This window comes from Arachis ipaensis, chromosome B10 (genome assembly GCF_000816755.2).
Source record: "Arachis ipaensis cultivar K30076 chromosome B10, Araip1.1, whole genome shotgun sequence".
In the NCBI taxonomy this organism is placed as follows: Eukaryota; Viridiplantae; Streptophyta; class Magnoliopsida; order Fabales; family Fabaceae; genus Arachis; species Arachis ipaensis.
Window position 1 is genome coordinate 20,159,203 of NC_029794.2, and position 15,468 is coordinate 20,174,670.

The 15,468-nt window shown below is 34.5% G+C and overlaps 1 protein-coding gene and 1 long non-coding RNA gene across 5 annotated transcripts; one reads left to right on the top strand and one right to left on the bottom strand.

Annotated features, from left to right (window-relative positions):
* Nucleotides 797-2,541, bottom strand: LOC107622545. Of its 4 annotated transcripts, none has more exons than XM_016324483.2 (4): nt 2,369-2,541; nt 2,001-2,273; nt 1,315-1,488; nt 797-1,182 (listed from the first exon to the last, which is right to left on the bottom strand). In XM_016324483.2, the coding sequence occupies exons 2-4, from the start codon at nt 2,097-2,099 to the stop codon at nt 1,030-1,032; spliced, it is 426 nt and encodes a 141-aa protein (XP_016179969.1). In that variant the 5' UTR covers nt 2,100-2,273; nt 2,369-2,541; the 3' UTR covers nt 797-1,029. The 4 variants fall into 4 exon arrangements, with proteins under 4 accessions (XP_016179969.1, XP_020969118.1, XP_020969117.1 ...); XM_021113459.1 differs by lacking the exon at nt 2,369-2,541 and adding an exon at nt 1,600-1,688; XM_021113458.1 differs by lacking the exon at nt 2,369-2,541 and adding an exon at nt 1,600-1,688 and having other exon boundaries at nt 1,794-2,273.
* On the top strand, nt 8,712-9,999 carry LOC110268098. Its single transcript, XR_002356154.1, has 2 exons — nt 8,712-9,233; nt 9,349-9,999. It is a non-coding gene; the product is annotated as an uncharacterized LOC110268098 (long non-coding RNA).

A 15,468-nucleotide genomic window follows, 5' to 3' on the forward strand; every position in this document is an offset into this window, starting at 1 on the left:
TGTCTCTTTTAGTAATTTTTCATCTAAAAGTGATTTTGAGTAGTATAATCCAAAAAATATTTATTTTACTATAATCAATTTTGATATAAACATAAATCACGTTATATAGGCACTGCCTCCAGCAGTTTACGTACAAGTCTCCAAACACATAAACCGCTACTACCAGTAGCGATTTATGCATTTTCTCCATCAACAGCAAGGGTGAGCACGGAGAGTGGGCACTCGATTATCCGTCTAAACCCGTACCGAACCAATTAAATTGGTTCTAAAATTAATAATATCATTTTATATATATATAATTAACTCTATTTAATAGAATAAGATTTTGTTATTATTATTGTTTATTAATGTAAAAGAATTTTATATAGATAAATAACCGTATTAAAATTTATTATTTAAAATATTATCTAAACATATAAATTTAATTGGATATTCGTGGAAAAAATTTTACATTCTCATGCATCAAAATTAATATATATATATATTCCATTGTTCCTCCAAGTTTTATGTATATCATCTGTTTGTTTTAATTCGTATTCAGTTCTAATATCTCACGCCTATATTTCGTGAATGCCCCTGTGATATGTTCCATTTCGTGGAAGGCGGACTTGAGTTGGTCTCTGACACACAGCAGGCCCATTATGTGGGCGCTTCTTGTGAAATAGAGTAAGAATCCATTTCGTGGTCGTCAAGAATGAAATGGGTCTGCGTATTTTGAGCACAATTTCAAACCATGCGCATTTAGGGAATAAATCATTTTTCCATGCGTATTTAGATAAAAAAGCCAGGAAAAATTGGGAGACAACATAGAATGAATTACACGCATAGCTTGCTGGGAATGCTCATGGGGTATTAATACGTCTCCAGGTGTTTGGATCTGGTGAGACATGTTGAAAATTAATCATATTCGGCTCAAGTTTGAAAATGTTCCCGAGGCTAGCCATCTGCAGTTCCCATCACCATAGAAAGCATTTTACTTACAAAAAAAAATAGTTGCATGGTTATTAAATTTTTCGTCAACAAAATGCCTTATGAGTTACGTACTATAAGGCGTATGTTGCGCTCGCGCCTAGGTTCGGACTCTATGGTTGTGCAAACATCAAGAGCATAAACAGAAGCTCTTTTTACATCCAATAAGAGCATGTACCAAGTATCAGGTGGTTTGCAAATGGGTACAAATACCTGTTCAAACGAGCAGCAAAATAAAATAGCAGTTAAATAGATCCATATTGTGTGTGTGAATGCCAGATCAGTTACTAGTTCATGTTACACTTGGAGCAATCATGCCCAAACATCAAGATGAATATTCCTTACATGCTCAAGTTCTTGAGTTGGTGTCATCCAGCGTCTCACATAACTCTCTATTATATGTTCCATTGGAGTTTGGAACAAGATCTCAGTGGCAAAGGTTGACAGAAAGAACCAGCATCGCAGCACAGGGTTCGCTTTGGCTTGAAGTGAGGAAAGCATCGCAACAGTGTTCACGACCTATATTGGGTAAAAAAAATTCCAAGTTTTTTAGATTTACACAGTTACATTCATAAATCATTAGCTGTTGTTATTAGGAAAGAATGTTAAGTCAAGTTCCAAGGTTATTACATCAAAGTGGAGCATGAAATCGGGCCTGAGGGATAAGAACTTTCCACGAGGCAGAGTGAGCTCATAATGCTTAAATAAGTTCTCAGTTTCTTTACAAACACAACAAACATGCATAGGGATTTATTAGAATCCCGTAGATATGTGATCAAACCCAAAACAATTATTGCATGTGTTCTAATTTTATAGATTGTTACCTCATTTCATCATTTTTGGCAAAAATATAAGTCCTAAGGTGGCACTCGTCCCTAGTCAAAACCACATGGGGAAGTTCTGTGTTGAAAATAGCTGAATTGTTAATTATAAAAACAACACAGTGTAGCTTTATAATAAAGAATGGGACACCTACAGTAAAATTCAATTGTTCAAAGGGTTAATCATAGGGTTTCTGTTATGTTACTTGCCTTAGCTATGTGGTAAACTGGGTTTTCCAGGTTCGGCGCCAGAATGCGTCCCCGACCCCCCCTTCCAGCACGACAAAACAAAGATCGTCTCTGCGGCATCGAGTTTGATTAGGTCTTGGGAGGAGATCGCATGGTCGCATCATCATGGAAGGTAGCTAGCAAGTTTTCACTTGAGACCTGCAGCATCTTCAGATGCCTCAGAGCTGGTTTGGAAGAGGCATAGAGATCACAGACCCGAGTTGTACTCTCGAACTGCCCTTCAAACCTTGTACTTTGAAAAAATACATGTTCAACCAATGTTCTGTTAGCAACCAATATCGAATGTGGATGCCAAGAAGAGGAAATGTTTTATTAAATTATATACATACATGAAAACGTTTACGCGGGAACACGCATTCAACATTCACGAGTGAAAAGGCTTTATGGTTCATCCAAATGTAATGTGGCGATGATAGTCGTGGTATATTGCCATTACAGGCACTACTATTTTAGGGTTCATGGGCATTACACACATCAACTCACTAGATGGGGCCATGAATGGGTTGGGGTATTTCTAATGGGCTCATTTGGGAAGAATTACATTTGGCCCATCACCGCACACATAAAGATATTATGTTCTTTTATGTCTAAAGGTACTCTAGGTCCAAAACAATAAAACAAAAAAGGTTCACACAAATAAAGGCCATTTTTTTTACATTTGGTTTATTACTAAAGGCCCAAAAACACTTGTCACTTATTATTGTGTATGTATGCTTGTTTTTTTACATCAAATATTATCAACATCTTTTTGGTGTTTTGAGATTTAAAGTAACTAATTAAGTTACGAACGTTCTTTTAATGTGATTTATTTTATGGTAATTTATGTCTAATTTATATATACAAACAATAACTTATTCTTTAATTTTTTTTCCGAAAGAAAAGACCAAATAAATTTAAAAGCATAATATTAAAATCAAGGTACATCAGTATTTTAAAATTGGGTCAATGCAACTTTAGCCCACTTGTTTTGGTTTAATACGTCCCATCAAGTGAATGGTAATCAAAATTAGACCAAGTTAAAAAGCAAATCACAAACAAAAAATGTGGCGGGGGTGGGGAATAGATGTTACAGTATGGATTCATAAATTAGAAAATGGACCTTTATTGAATAAACACTCGGTTTTCCTTGCATTTTTTAAATTATAAAAGTCCCATAATACCAATGGAACTAGAGAAAGATCATAAAAAAGTCATTTTGATGAATGACTTGCGATTTTTTTCTTTTTCCTTCTTTTGAGGATTCGAACATGTGCGGCCGTGACTATAGGGTCAATGGCCTTTAAAACTGTATATATTCAAGTTGAAGAATACACGTCCGGCACACAATAGAGTCATAGTGCTCATGGGCCCCTGTTTGACTCCTCATAACACAAAGCTGTATAGACCTGACCAAGAGAATATATTTCAATCGCCGGTGACTCTGTTATTCATAATCAATGCCGCAATCTCAGTATTTTTTAACCAAGGCTTAGAGATAAACATATTCATGCTAAGCAACATATTGTTTGATAAGCTCACCTGTACAGTGACATTGCATAGTGTTAGTGGATCGTATTTAGACTCGTTCCACATTTTCGGAACCCCACGTAACCAGTAAGGGCTTGTTGGATTAGTGTTGCACCAGTGCAGATAGCGGATGTTGAAGAAAGATGGTTAAGCAACACGAGGTTATCCTCTGATCTGGGGGAATTTAGGGCAACAACGTCCAGGCTTATGTTTGTGATGAGATCATCTACGATCCCCTTACCCTTTTGTGAACTGGTGAGTTGATGGATGAACGTCTGACCAGATGCTCCAACATCACTATTGTTCACAAGAACTACCGCAATGGTGCCAACACGTCCCGAACTCAAAGGTGGTTGCGTTGATTTCTTGTCTATGGGTTCATCCTGGACTTGAACCCTAGCAATAGGTATCATTTGAGGTGTCTCCTCTGGCTTACATAAAGTGGGTAGCATCACCTTGATATATACTATGAAGGCCTCCATTCGGGTGGTCTGAACGTCAAGCATGGCTGCCGATTGCTCAATGGCCATCAGGCATGCTTTGATACTCAGAAAGTGTAACAACTTAAAAGTTCATGGCTTCCTTTTATTAATTTCTATGCAAATAAAAGCATTTTTTTTTTGGGAAACAAAGGATTTGTCTTAACAACCCACGTGGATCGGATCTTATGGAGGGGACTGATCCACACAAGGTGAAATGAACTTTTCAATGCTTATGCGGGACTGCAACACCTCAACAGGTAGGGGCTACAAATCAAAAGCCATGCATAAGCACAAGTTTTGGTTGCTTAGGGTAACTACACTATTAGTAGTGATAGAAATAATGGAAAATAAAAACCTACCACATCAATGGTTAGGTCAAGATTCATGGTGTTCATGTCATGGTCATCATGTTCCCGGTTAGCTTCATTCATGTTCCGAAGAGGTTGACGCCTGGATCCATACATAGACAATAATCAATTCCGTCTCCCAAATAAGCAAGTAAATAAAAAAGAAAACCAGCATCGGCGAAAGTCTCTATCCCTTTTATTTTAAGCACAGTTATCAAAATCACGAATGTTACTTACTCTGACGTCAGGTAGGGGTGCTCTGGATCGTTTTCGAAAGAGTCGAACGCTTCCATTTGTGTTGGTGAACATTCTGCTCCAGAAGAGTATGTACAACAGGAATAGGAAGATATTTGTAATGGATGTGACAGAGGACTTTGAATTATCATGATGAAGTGCTACCTTGGTAATCCACTGTAGTAGCATTAAATGCTTTAGGCTCAATGTGCCAAGGGTTTGAAATTAAAATCTTGACTATGTTTGAACAAATCCTTGCTTTGCCAAACAACATACATGACCAAGCATACTTTTGGAATGTCCCATGTCTCTTTATACAACCTAATGGCACTGAGACACCATTGGATCATGTACATTAATGCTAACAATTTTACCAAGAATACTAAGAAACAGTGCCAACAAAGCAAGAAGAAATATTCTGGATTAAATAATAATACAAGAATTTTGTGTCATATTCTCTTTAGTACTAATGTGGGCACTATTTTCGGACAACAAATATATGGAATATATAATTAAATTTAAACAAATATGGACTTTAATTAAATTAATTCAAAATATTTTTTTGTTCAGGTTAGTGGGTTATCTAAATTGAGAATTTACAAATACTAATTATTGAAAATTCAAAAATTTTATGCTTATAGCTTTAAATTGACCAAGTTAACTACTTGACTAGCCGCTGCTGGTGTAACATTAATCGTCACATGAATTCAGGAATGAAAATTGGTATACAGGACTGGTATTGACTCGAGTTGAATCAAGATAGACCAAACTGAAGCTCATCTCACGAAACTTAACAGTCATTGATGGAAAAGCTCGATTTACTTGTTCGTGTATCAAAATACAGGAACTCGAATTAAGTAGTTTCAATTTACCATGGGCATCAAAACCACTAAATCGAAACCAATGGAGTCGATTTACCTTGGGCGTGGTTTGACTATTATAACTTTGATTTACCTCTATGGAAGTTGCTCCCACTAAATCGAAGTTATTTGCTTCGTTTTACGTAAATCGAATCCAATAGATTCACTTTACATTGAATAGTCCAAATTGAGTTTAGTAGCTTCAATTTACATAGAAAAACTAATTTCAAGCCATGCATGTAACATAGAACCATTCAGGACATTTATAAAATATTGTGCTCTATTTGATTTCTTTGTGTCATTTACCCTAAAAAAGTGTTAGGATATATCCAATCCTCTCTTAAAAAACATGCAATGAGTTGGGCTTATAAAATATTGTTATTATTTGAAATTAGTGATTATTTGATATTACTTAGAGAGAGCTCTTGGAGACAGAGTTAGTGTACTTTAACCATTACTTTAAAGGGAAGATTATAGAAGTTTTTCTTCTCTTTGTGTTATAGAAAAAGGATTTGGAAAAATGAGAGATTTGTTTATTAATATTTTAAAAAATTATACAATGACCCATTATGAATAATAACTTAATTATAAGTTAGTCCTATTATGGGTAAGTCACTTAAGTCTAGTTAGTAATTAGATTAAAGTATCTTCTAATTAGATGTTGACACGTCATAAAGAATAAATTAAATGTTATTTTAAAGATGGTTTGATAGAATTTACCTTCAAAATTACTATAAGTTTTGTATTCATGAACATTCATACATAAAAAATTATATATTATTGTTTTATATGTGTATATATAACAATACACATATATCTTAAACGCATATAAGATAGGTGTATAATTATTTTTACACATATTATATAATTTATTAACGAGTCGAGCTTAGGCAGTCGCATGAGTTGGCTTAACTCAATTCCAAACATAAAGATTGATATACTACCATTTTTCATTATGCTTCATTAAGAATTAAAAAAACAAACCTTATTTCACTTCATACTGATTTTTATATACAAATCAATTATGTCATTTAAACAGCATCACTCTTTTTTATATCAAAATTTTGTTGCAATCTCTTGGATTACAATTAACTTTTTCAACAAAATAATACCAAAAATTACCAACTTAGTACATTAAGTTTGTGCTTAGTTTCCTGTACAATTATTTACTTTATTTAAATGATATGTATATAGATGCCTTTATGTTGATATGAAAATCGTCTTTTATATCGAGCAATATCCTTTTTCTTAGTCGTACTAATTATACGGTTAATATAATTGTACAAATTCTTTTTTTTTTTATAGGAAACTTTAATCTCAATTTTCTGAAAGATTTTTTTGATGTTGATACAAATAACATCTCCAACTAAACATATTCCTACTTCTATCCACCATTCGATTTATGCATAACTAAAAATATCATTTTTAGTAATCATTAGAACTTTAAAAATATTTTATATTTCTTAGGCTAAATGGAGAAAAAAATATGTGTATTTACTAATAACTATTATGGTCATCAGTAAATTATAATATATATAAACGTAATATGTTTACATATATCTATCTGTTTCTATATGTAGATGCAGCCCATGCAAAAGGCTTATTATGTCTTGTTCCTGGGCCTTTTAAGGTATTACCATGAAACACTTCAAATGAAATATCAAAAATGTAATTTTTTGTCAAATCCCCATTTCTCCACCTTTTTATTTTTTATATTGGATTAATAATTGTGGTTTTCTGAATTGTGAACTGTTGTGGTATTTTTCAGAAATATAGGATGATTTAATTTATAGAGTAAAAATTGGACCATTCGATTTTTGGGAGGTATAGAAATCGAACCGTTCGATTTTTGTACTCAGACTTTCCGGTTTGTAGTAAGTTCGATTTGTGTACCTCAAAAATTTTTAATATTTTTAAATAGAAATCGAAAGATCCAATTTGTGTACCTCCCAATTTTAAAAACACCTAAAATTACAATGTTGAGGTATATCACTCATCCCACTTCGATATCTAAATTTTTTAGCCTTGGGTTTCTACCGTGTTATGTTTTTAGTGAAGAATAGAAAAGACATGCTTTGCTTCCAAATTGATAAACCTTCACATGATGGGGTCAAACCTAACCATCTTTGGGGCATGTTCACACTGATATAAAAAGAACTCAATCTTTTCTTGAATTCGCACGTCTAGTTATGATCTAAGGCTCTTACGCGTAGGAATTAAGGGTCGATAAATCTCTTCCGTCAATTGTGGCACCAATCAATTTTTATTATAGGTTCCATTTATTTATTTAAGATCTTTAAAAAACCAAGGATAGTTGAGTGTCATTCCATCAGTTCAAAATCAATAGGCAGTCATATGTCTCCAAACAGTAACCTACACCCCATCCTTGGAAACACCCTTTTATCATTGTAATGTATAAACTATAGAAAATTATGCATGCTACTCAATTCAGAAGTGCATTAATTATGCACATGGTAGCTTGTTGTGTTAAGGGAGTACCGTCTCCCCCCTTTAGATATCATTGCTACATGTTTGTGGCAAACTATTTTGGCAATATTGTTCCCCTCTTAATCAAAAGCTACTTAAATGAACCCACGAAAATAATTAGATAGTAATACATCACAATAGCATAATTTAAACGGAATATAATTTGAAGAGCTGAGAATCTTGAGATTTGAATATCCTTTTAAGACTTAAGTTGTATTGTTTATTTTTTAATAGCAATATTGAATTTTAATTAAATCGACTAAAACATCCTATATGTCAATTTTAAGAAATTAACGTCACTTTTAAACCAGTAAATATAAATCTTAAAATTTCAAAGTTTATACTTAAAGCATGAATGTACGTAGAGTCTTGTGGAGACAAGTGTTCCAACAACCATTCGTAAAAAGTCTTAGAAAATATATACGTAGATATATTTATGCACCCGATATAAAATTATGTTTGTCCCCATATAAAATAAAAAATATTCTGTTAATTTTTTGTAAAAAAATTATATAATTAAATTTAAACCCATACAATAATATTTTTTTTCGTTGATTTTTATCGTAAAGTACAATATACATTAAAATAATTTCAAGATTTATTTGCCTGCTCGTATAATCATTTACAATTTATATCTCCTCCGTTAAATAAAATTCAAATTTATCAGGATGATCTTCTTCACACAACAGAACAAAAAGATTTTCTTACCACAAAACTAATATTTAATTATACCTACTTTACCAGATCCCTATCAATTCTACCACTCTACCCACAGGGATTCACATGCAAACTAATTTCAAATACAAACATACTTTTTTTTTACTTTATTCAATACCACATTGAACCACATAATTTTTGTCCCTCAAATGTTCAAAGATACCTCAACTTTACATGTGCCTCCCATGATAAAACCAAAACCTTATCAGAAATACATTTTTCTCCTCCATACACCATCATCAAAACCAAATACAATAACAATGGAGCCATACATAATACAATATAAGTTTTTTGTCGTAACGAAGGGAAGAAATACAAGATTTTTTACCTCCTTCAATGAGGTATCTCAGCAAGTCATTGACTTTCCGGATGCCGAATACTCCGCCTTCAACTGCCAGGCAACTGCCGTCAGGGCATATTCAGCAAGGCTACAATCCATGGAAGCTGAGAGAGAGGAATTACGAAAAATGGGGGCAGAGTTCCAAGATCCAGTTTATTCCTCAATGGAGAATCTGCGCACCATCTCCACCGCGAATAGACGTTGAGCCAAGCTCTACTGGAGTAATATTACATTTTCTCCCATTATACTATGTTGATTTATCTGGATTCAAAATATGAAACAAAGCTTTAACAAAAAAATTCGTCCGAATCTTACTGATTCCAAACTATCATGCAGCCGTTAATGTCATTCCCCCTTTCAAGGCAGCTTTCGGCAACTATGCAATCAATGTGAACATGGAGGAATGACTGCTAAAGGTTTGCTACGGGTCCTCCATCCCACCTTCGGCATTCTTCCACAACGAGATTGGGATCCGCAATAGTGGCGTCCACTACGCTTTCACCGTTGTCATCCCAGGCAATCCCTTAGGCCCATATATCTACGCCAAGGGTCGGTACTTGCAGTGTGAGTCAGATGCCAGGGAGGACGCCACATTCAACATGGTTGAGAAAATTCTCGAGGTCACCGGCCGAGAAATCCGAGACTACAATTACATTCAAGCAATCATGCTCGCCATGGCCAATAGCGAACTCACCCACCAGGTTAAACACCTCAAGGAGAAGTGTCACACTCATGGCTACAACAATAGTTCCGATCTAGTCTGGCCATAGTAGAGTGCCGATCCACTGCGACTGATTGGGATCTGAAAAGTTTGTTTCACTATGCTATATGACTAAATCAATTAAACTATATGTCATTACCTTCCAAATCCTAATGTTTCCTACTATTGTAATACTTCTTAATATCCTTAATCGAACTATATAATTATGATTGAAACACTTTGCATGCTGTAATCACATTTCATAGAAATTTAGGAAATTTCTCATATTTGGCTGTATTACAGTACATGGTATTCTAGCTTATAACATTTTATTTTATATTATTTGGTATTATTAATATTATTATAAAAACTACAAAAGTTGCCTAAAACGAAATTAAAAGAAAGAAAATAGTGTCTATATTATTTAATCTTAAAAACTAATATTAGAGTAAATAAGAAATAACAGACCTGGGGAGACACTAAGGTAGCGTTTGGTGGAAAGACAGAGACGGAAAAACTGAGATTGAGAGACAGAGACTAAGAGACAGAGATTAAAATAAATCTCAGTATTCTGTTTGGTACAAAGTGGGAGACAGAAATTGAAACAAGAATGAAATTCTAATTTAATTTTTATAAAAGGTAAAATTAGAATTAAATAATTAAAATGAAGGTATTTTAGATATAAAATATTATTAAAGTTTCAGTCTCCATCTTTAAAAATTTTAGTCCCCTGTGTCTCTACTTTTTGGAGGTACTGAAATACTGAAATTTTAGGGATAGAGACAGAAATTTTAGTACCAGTCTCTGAACCAACAAACATGATACTGAGTCTCAGTCTTCCAGTCTCTGTTTCAGTACCTCAAAACAAACGCTACGTAATGGAATATTTTATTGAATTTAAGATGCTGTAAGAATTTTCAGAGACGCATGGCTTCTTTACCATTGAAAAATGTAGCTAGGTAACTCAATGAAATGTTATGTGAATATAATTCAATTATGGTCCTTTAAATTTTCTTCTATTCCAATCTCACTATACATATTATTGTCGATTTTAGGAATCATATGATTAAGTATATAACATTCATTTTATATGTTATGTTACTAAAAATAACCTCACTATAATCATGAAATTTCTAAATTAACATAAATTTATTTTATGACCCATTCCATTTGGACCTCCAAGCCGGTGACACAAGCCACAACACATCCACTAGCCACACCCGTTGGGGGCAAACTTGGCCTTTAATGAGTATAGCAAATGATGACTTACACATTGGATTAAAGTACAATAATGCACCTTCAGCCTATATATTCACATCATAAAGTCTTAACATGATCTTCACCGCTAAAATATTTTATTTTAAATCTCAACGGTAACAAACAATAGTGTACTGAAATGCCATGAAAGTACATTGCCTCACCTGACATGCTTCCTATATATATATAGTGGATGCTGCTTTGACTTACGGTTAGTGTTAATGAGTTGATTAGATTGGTGTCGAGCGCAGTAACTTGCAGGAGTTTACTATAGGGTAGACTGGCTTGTGAGGAGACGACAGGTGGCAATACAGTGGATGCTGCTTTGACTGATGGCTAGTGTTACCGAGTCGATTAGATTGGTGTTGAGAACAATAACTTGCGGGAGTTTACCGCAGGATAGACTTGTAATTACGTCGCCCAAAAAAATGTTGTCCGTATCTGGGCTTTGTAGGTAAGTGGATAAACTTCAATGAATTGTTTTGGTTTTATTTTTCCTAATACGTGTCCAATATAAGTGGTTATGGATTTGTGAAACAAAATATTTTGTCCATTTACTAAAGTCAGCTATCTCATGTCAAAAAAGAGAAAAGAAAAAATTAAGTTATCTGTTCAGACTTTAGAGGAAATTTTATAATTTAATTCTAGAAAGCTCATCCTAAAAATGCAAAAATTAGCGAAGTGATGTGGTTGGAAACGTCGATTACCATTTATTATTACGTGAGAAATATTGGCAAGCTATTTGTGTTATGTATGTCAAAATGTGATGAAATTAAATATTAAACAACAATTGTTTATTAGATATATAAGATGTTGTTAAGGAAAATTTTTTATTCTACAAATAATCTCAATGTGCGAAGGATTATTGTAGTAAAAAAAATTCTATTCACTGGTTAAATCGTAATCCTTAGTCATTAATTGACTATAGAATTGTGAAAGAGAAAACATTGTTCATATACTAAATATCATACTGAATTTTTTGATTCAAATATGACTTTGTCACTCCTGTCATGCTAAGATGATCACCAGCAGAGCATACACCAGCCCCTTGGCAGTGTCAGTTTTCCCTGCCTCTGCTTCTGGTGGTTCTGGTCTGCTAGAGTCCTCCTCATCCCCTAATTTCGTTGTTCCAACCATCCATTCAGTTCCACAAAAAATCAGAACTTGCTTCGGTGTTGCTTTTCATTCTAAAATAAAATACACCTAGCATAACCAAACCACGAGTACATCAGACAACACAGTTTAGCAGCACCTCAGCCTAAATAAGTAGCTTCAATTTTATTCATGTTGTAAATCCATGGTAGATTGCATAATTTTTTCACTTTGACTAAATTTGATCTTCAACCTCATTATAGGTCATAAGGAACACGGAAATTAATAACCTTAACTACTATTCACATGCGTACCACAATAGTAAAATAAAATGAACGACGTTACTCAATTCCGACAGTTACCTTGTATTGAACCACCGCTAGATCTGCCATAAATATTCGCTTCTTCACTTTTGAAGTTAGCCCATGCATGGTACAAGCAATCGCCTCTTCTCCAGACTTCCCAAGTTCGCCGCCACGACTCGCCGTTAATCCAAACCTTAGACTATCCCCTGACAATAACGTCACCCGTAGATCTTTTCTCCTTTTTCGTCATTAGCAATTACAATCAGCACAACATAAAAATTTACCGCACCACTATTAGCATATTTATGATAGTTATGCAGGGTTAAACTATCGCTTTTACAACAGTTCATTTGACACACATTATTTCTCTATTGGTTGTGGCGCCTTGGCTAGCATAGCCACCAGAAATGCGATGCCACCATAGAACTCACATATATATGGGAAATCAGCTTTCTTTCTTAGAGATTCTTACCACACTAGCATAAGAAGAAGTGAACACATGGTATTAGATTTTTTCTCTGTACATGGTAAAAATGGTGATTGATGAAATAGGTGAAGAGATTTGGTCTTATGAATATCTAGCATATACTCATAAAACTTAGTTGATAGAAGTGTGTTAGGATTAGTGTTGGGCCTATAGCTCACCTAGAGAATTATGCTATAAATAGGAGTATGATGTAATAATGTGGGTATGCATGATGAAATTGGAAACTCTAACTCCTCCCTTGGCCCTAATTCTAGGGATCTCTATCCTATTTTCACTGATTTTTATCTAATTCTTTCAATCTCTTGATGCATTATTGTATCAAATGGTGCTTTCATTGAACACCATGCCGGTAGCGATTACTGGTTCCCATGGTGGTTTGAATTCAAGTCCCATTCTTTGGCATGATGATCTTCCAATTTTCAATGGCGAGAATGGCGGCTATTGGTGGATCATTTATGCTTGGAAACTGTGGCATGCCAAAGGAACATCGGAGGCTCAATGTTTTTGGGAGTTCGCTAGGGGACTAATCGAATGCAATCTGATGTGGTTCCGACTCTGACGGCAATGCACTCTGATAAAATATTTGCTAACCTTCAATATAGCATTCCAGCATTATTACCAACCAGATTTCCAACCAGTATTACCATAAATTGCTCAAAACAACATTTTAGATTGGGATATTAATTTAGAAGAAGCAATATCCCAATTCAGATATCAACCACACAATAATTTCAAAATAGTAGGATATCGATTTAAAGCTTCAATTCTAAAGATCCCAATCACAACATATTCATCACTTCCAGAAGCAAACGATTACAGCGAATTTCCAAAAATTACGAACAAGAATGATGAAGAAGTTACAAACGAATTTAGTGGTAGCGATACTATGCGAACTGTAAGAGATCGGTAGTAGCCCGAATCTGTGATGGCGAACATAGGAGTTCCGAGGACAGATTGCAACGAATGATGGGAGGAAGAACAGCGGGTTACACCATCGGAGTTGTGATAAACCACTATTTTATGGTTTATTTTGTGTTGAATTAAGTAGATTTTATCCATTATTCTCACACTTATTCATATAATTCACATGTTTTACATTTTCCTTCCTAATTTTGTGCCATAATTGAAAACATGATTCCTTGGCCTTAAATTTGCTAATTTTAATTCTCTCTTATTACCATTCGATGTCGTGATGTTAAGTGTTTTCAGGGTTTATAGGACAGAAATGGCTTAGAGGATGGAAAAGAAGCATACAAAAGTGGAAAGAACACAAGAAATTGAAGTTTTGAGAAGCTGGCAGCGACGCATACGCATGGACGATGCGTACGCGTGCCTGGTGTAGTAGACATACGACGCTTACGCGTGGCTGACGTTTACGCGTGGCCAGTGCCGAGTTCAAGCAACGTGTACGCGTGGCCGCCACGTACGCGTGGCGAGCGTCACGTGCTACAATTAACAAAAAATACTGGGGGCGATTTCTGGGCTGCTTTTGACCCTGTTTCAGGCCCGAAAATACTGATTAGGGACTGCAAAGTGAAGCTGGAAGGGGGAATCATTCACTTTTCATTCATTGACACTTTAGGTTTTAGATGTAGGTTTCTAGAGAGAGAGGCTCTCTCCTCTCCCTAGGTTTTAGGGTTTTTAGTTTTAGTTCTTCTCAAATTCAGATTTCTACCTTGCTTTAATTTAGTTTTCTTCTACTTTTATTTGTTCTAGTACTTTGGTTTATCTACTTCTCTTGTTGATTTCCTTATATTGCCAATTTAGTTTATAAATTCTTTTTGTTTCCTTTAATCCATATTAATGCAATTTATGTTTTCATGTTTATGATTGCTTTCTTTAATTATTGTTTCCTCTTGCAATAGTTATTCTTAGATTTTGCTATGTCTTGTTAGTTTTCTATGTTTTTATTTTGTGCCTTCCAAGTGTTTGATAAAATGCTTGGTTGGATTTTAAATTAGATTTTTATGTTCTTGACTTGGATTGATTAATTAGAGACTCTTGAGTTGTCAAAGTCTCTTGTTGATTGGTAATTGAAGATTGCCGGTCAACTTGAACTTCACTAAGTCTAATATGTCACTATGAGTTGACTAGGATTTGTGACCTCAAGTTGATTGTATGCACTTGACTTTCCTTTATTGGTTAGAGGTTAACTAAGTGAAGGCAATTTACATTTACCATCACAATTGACGATGATAATTAGGATAGGACTTCTAATTCTCTTTCCTTGCTAAGAGCTTACTTAGTTATTAGTTTATTTTCTTGTCATTTACATCCCTTCTTCAACATTTAAAAACCCCAAAAAATACTTTTCCATAACCAATAATAAACACACTTCCCTGTAATTCCTTGAGAGACGACCCGAGGTTTAAATACTTTGGTTAATTTTTATTAGGTTTGCTTAAGTGACAAACAATTTAAACATTGATCGAGGATAATTTGTTGGTTTAGAACCATACTTGCAACGTGACATTTTTGTGAAGTTCTTTACCGACATTTTTTCTCCGTCAAGTTTTTGGTGCCGTTGCCGGGGACTTGCAAATGTGTGCCTTATTATTGGTTATTGTGAATATTGTGAATATGTTTGCCTTTTTGTTTCTTTGTTAGTCTTTGCT

What these genes read in the sequence shown, in the direction of transcription:
- LOC107622545 (XM_021113457.1), bottom strand. Translation starts at nt 1,713, where the DNA reads ATGCATGTTTGTTGTGTTTGTAAAGAAACTGAGAACTTATTTAAGCAT. An exon ending in ATTTCATGCTCCACTTTGAT is followed by an intron (nt 1,489 to 1,599) that starts GTAATAACCTTG and finishes TACCCAATATAG; the next exon opens with GTCGTGAACACTGTTGCGAT. An exon ending in CAACTCAAGAACTTGAGCAT is followed by an intron (nt 1,183 to 1,314) that starts GTAAGGAATATT and finishes TCGTTTGAACAG; the next exon opens with GTATTTGTACCCATTTGCAA.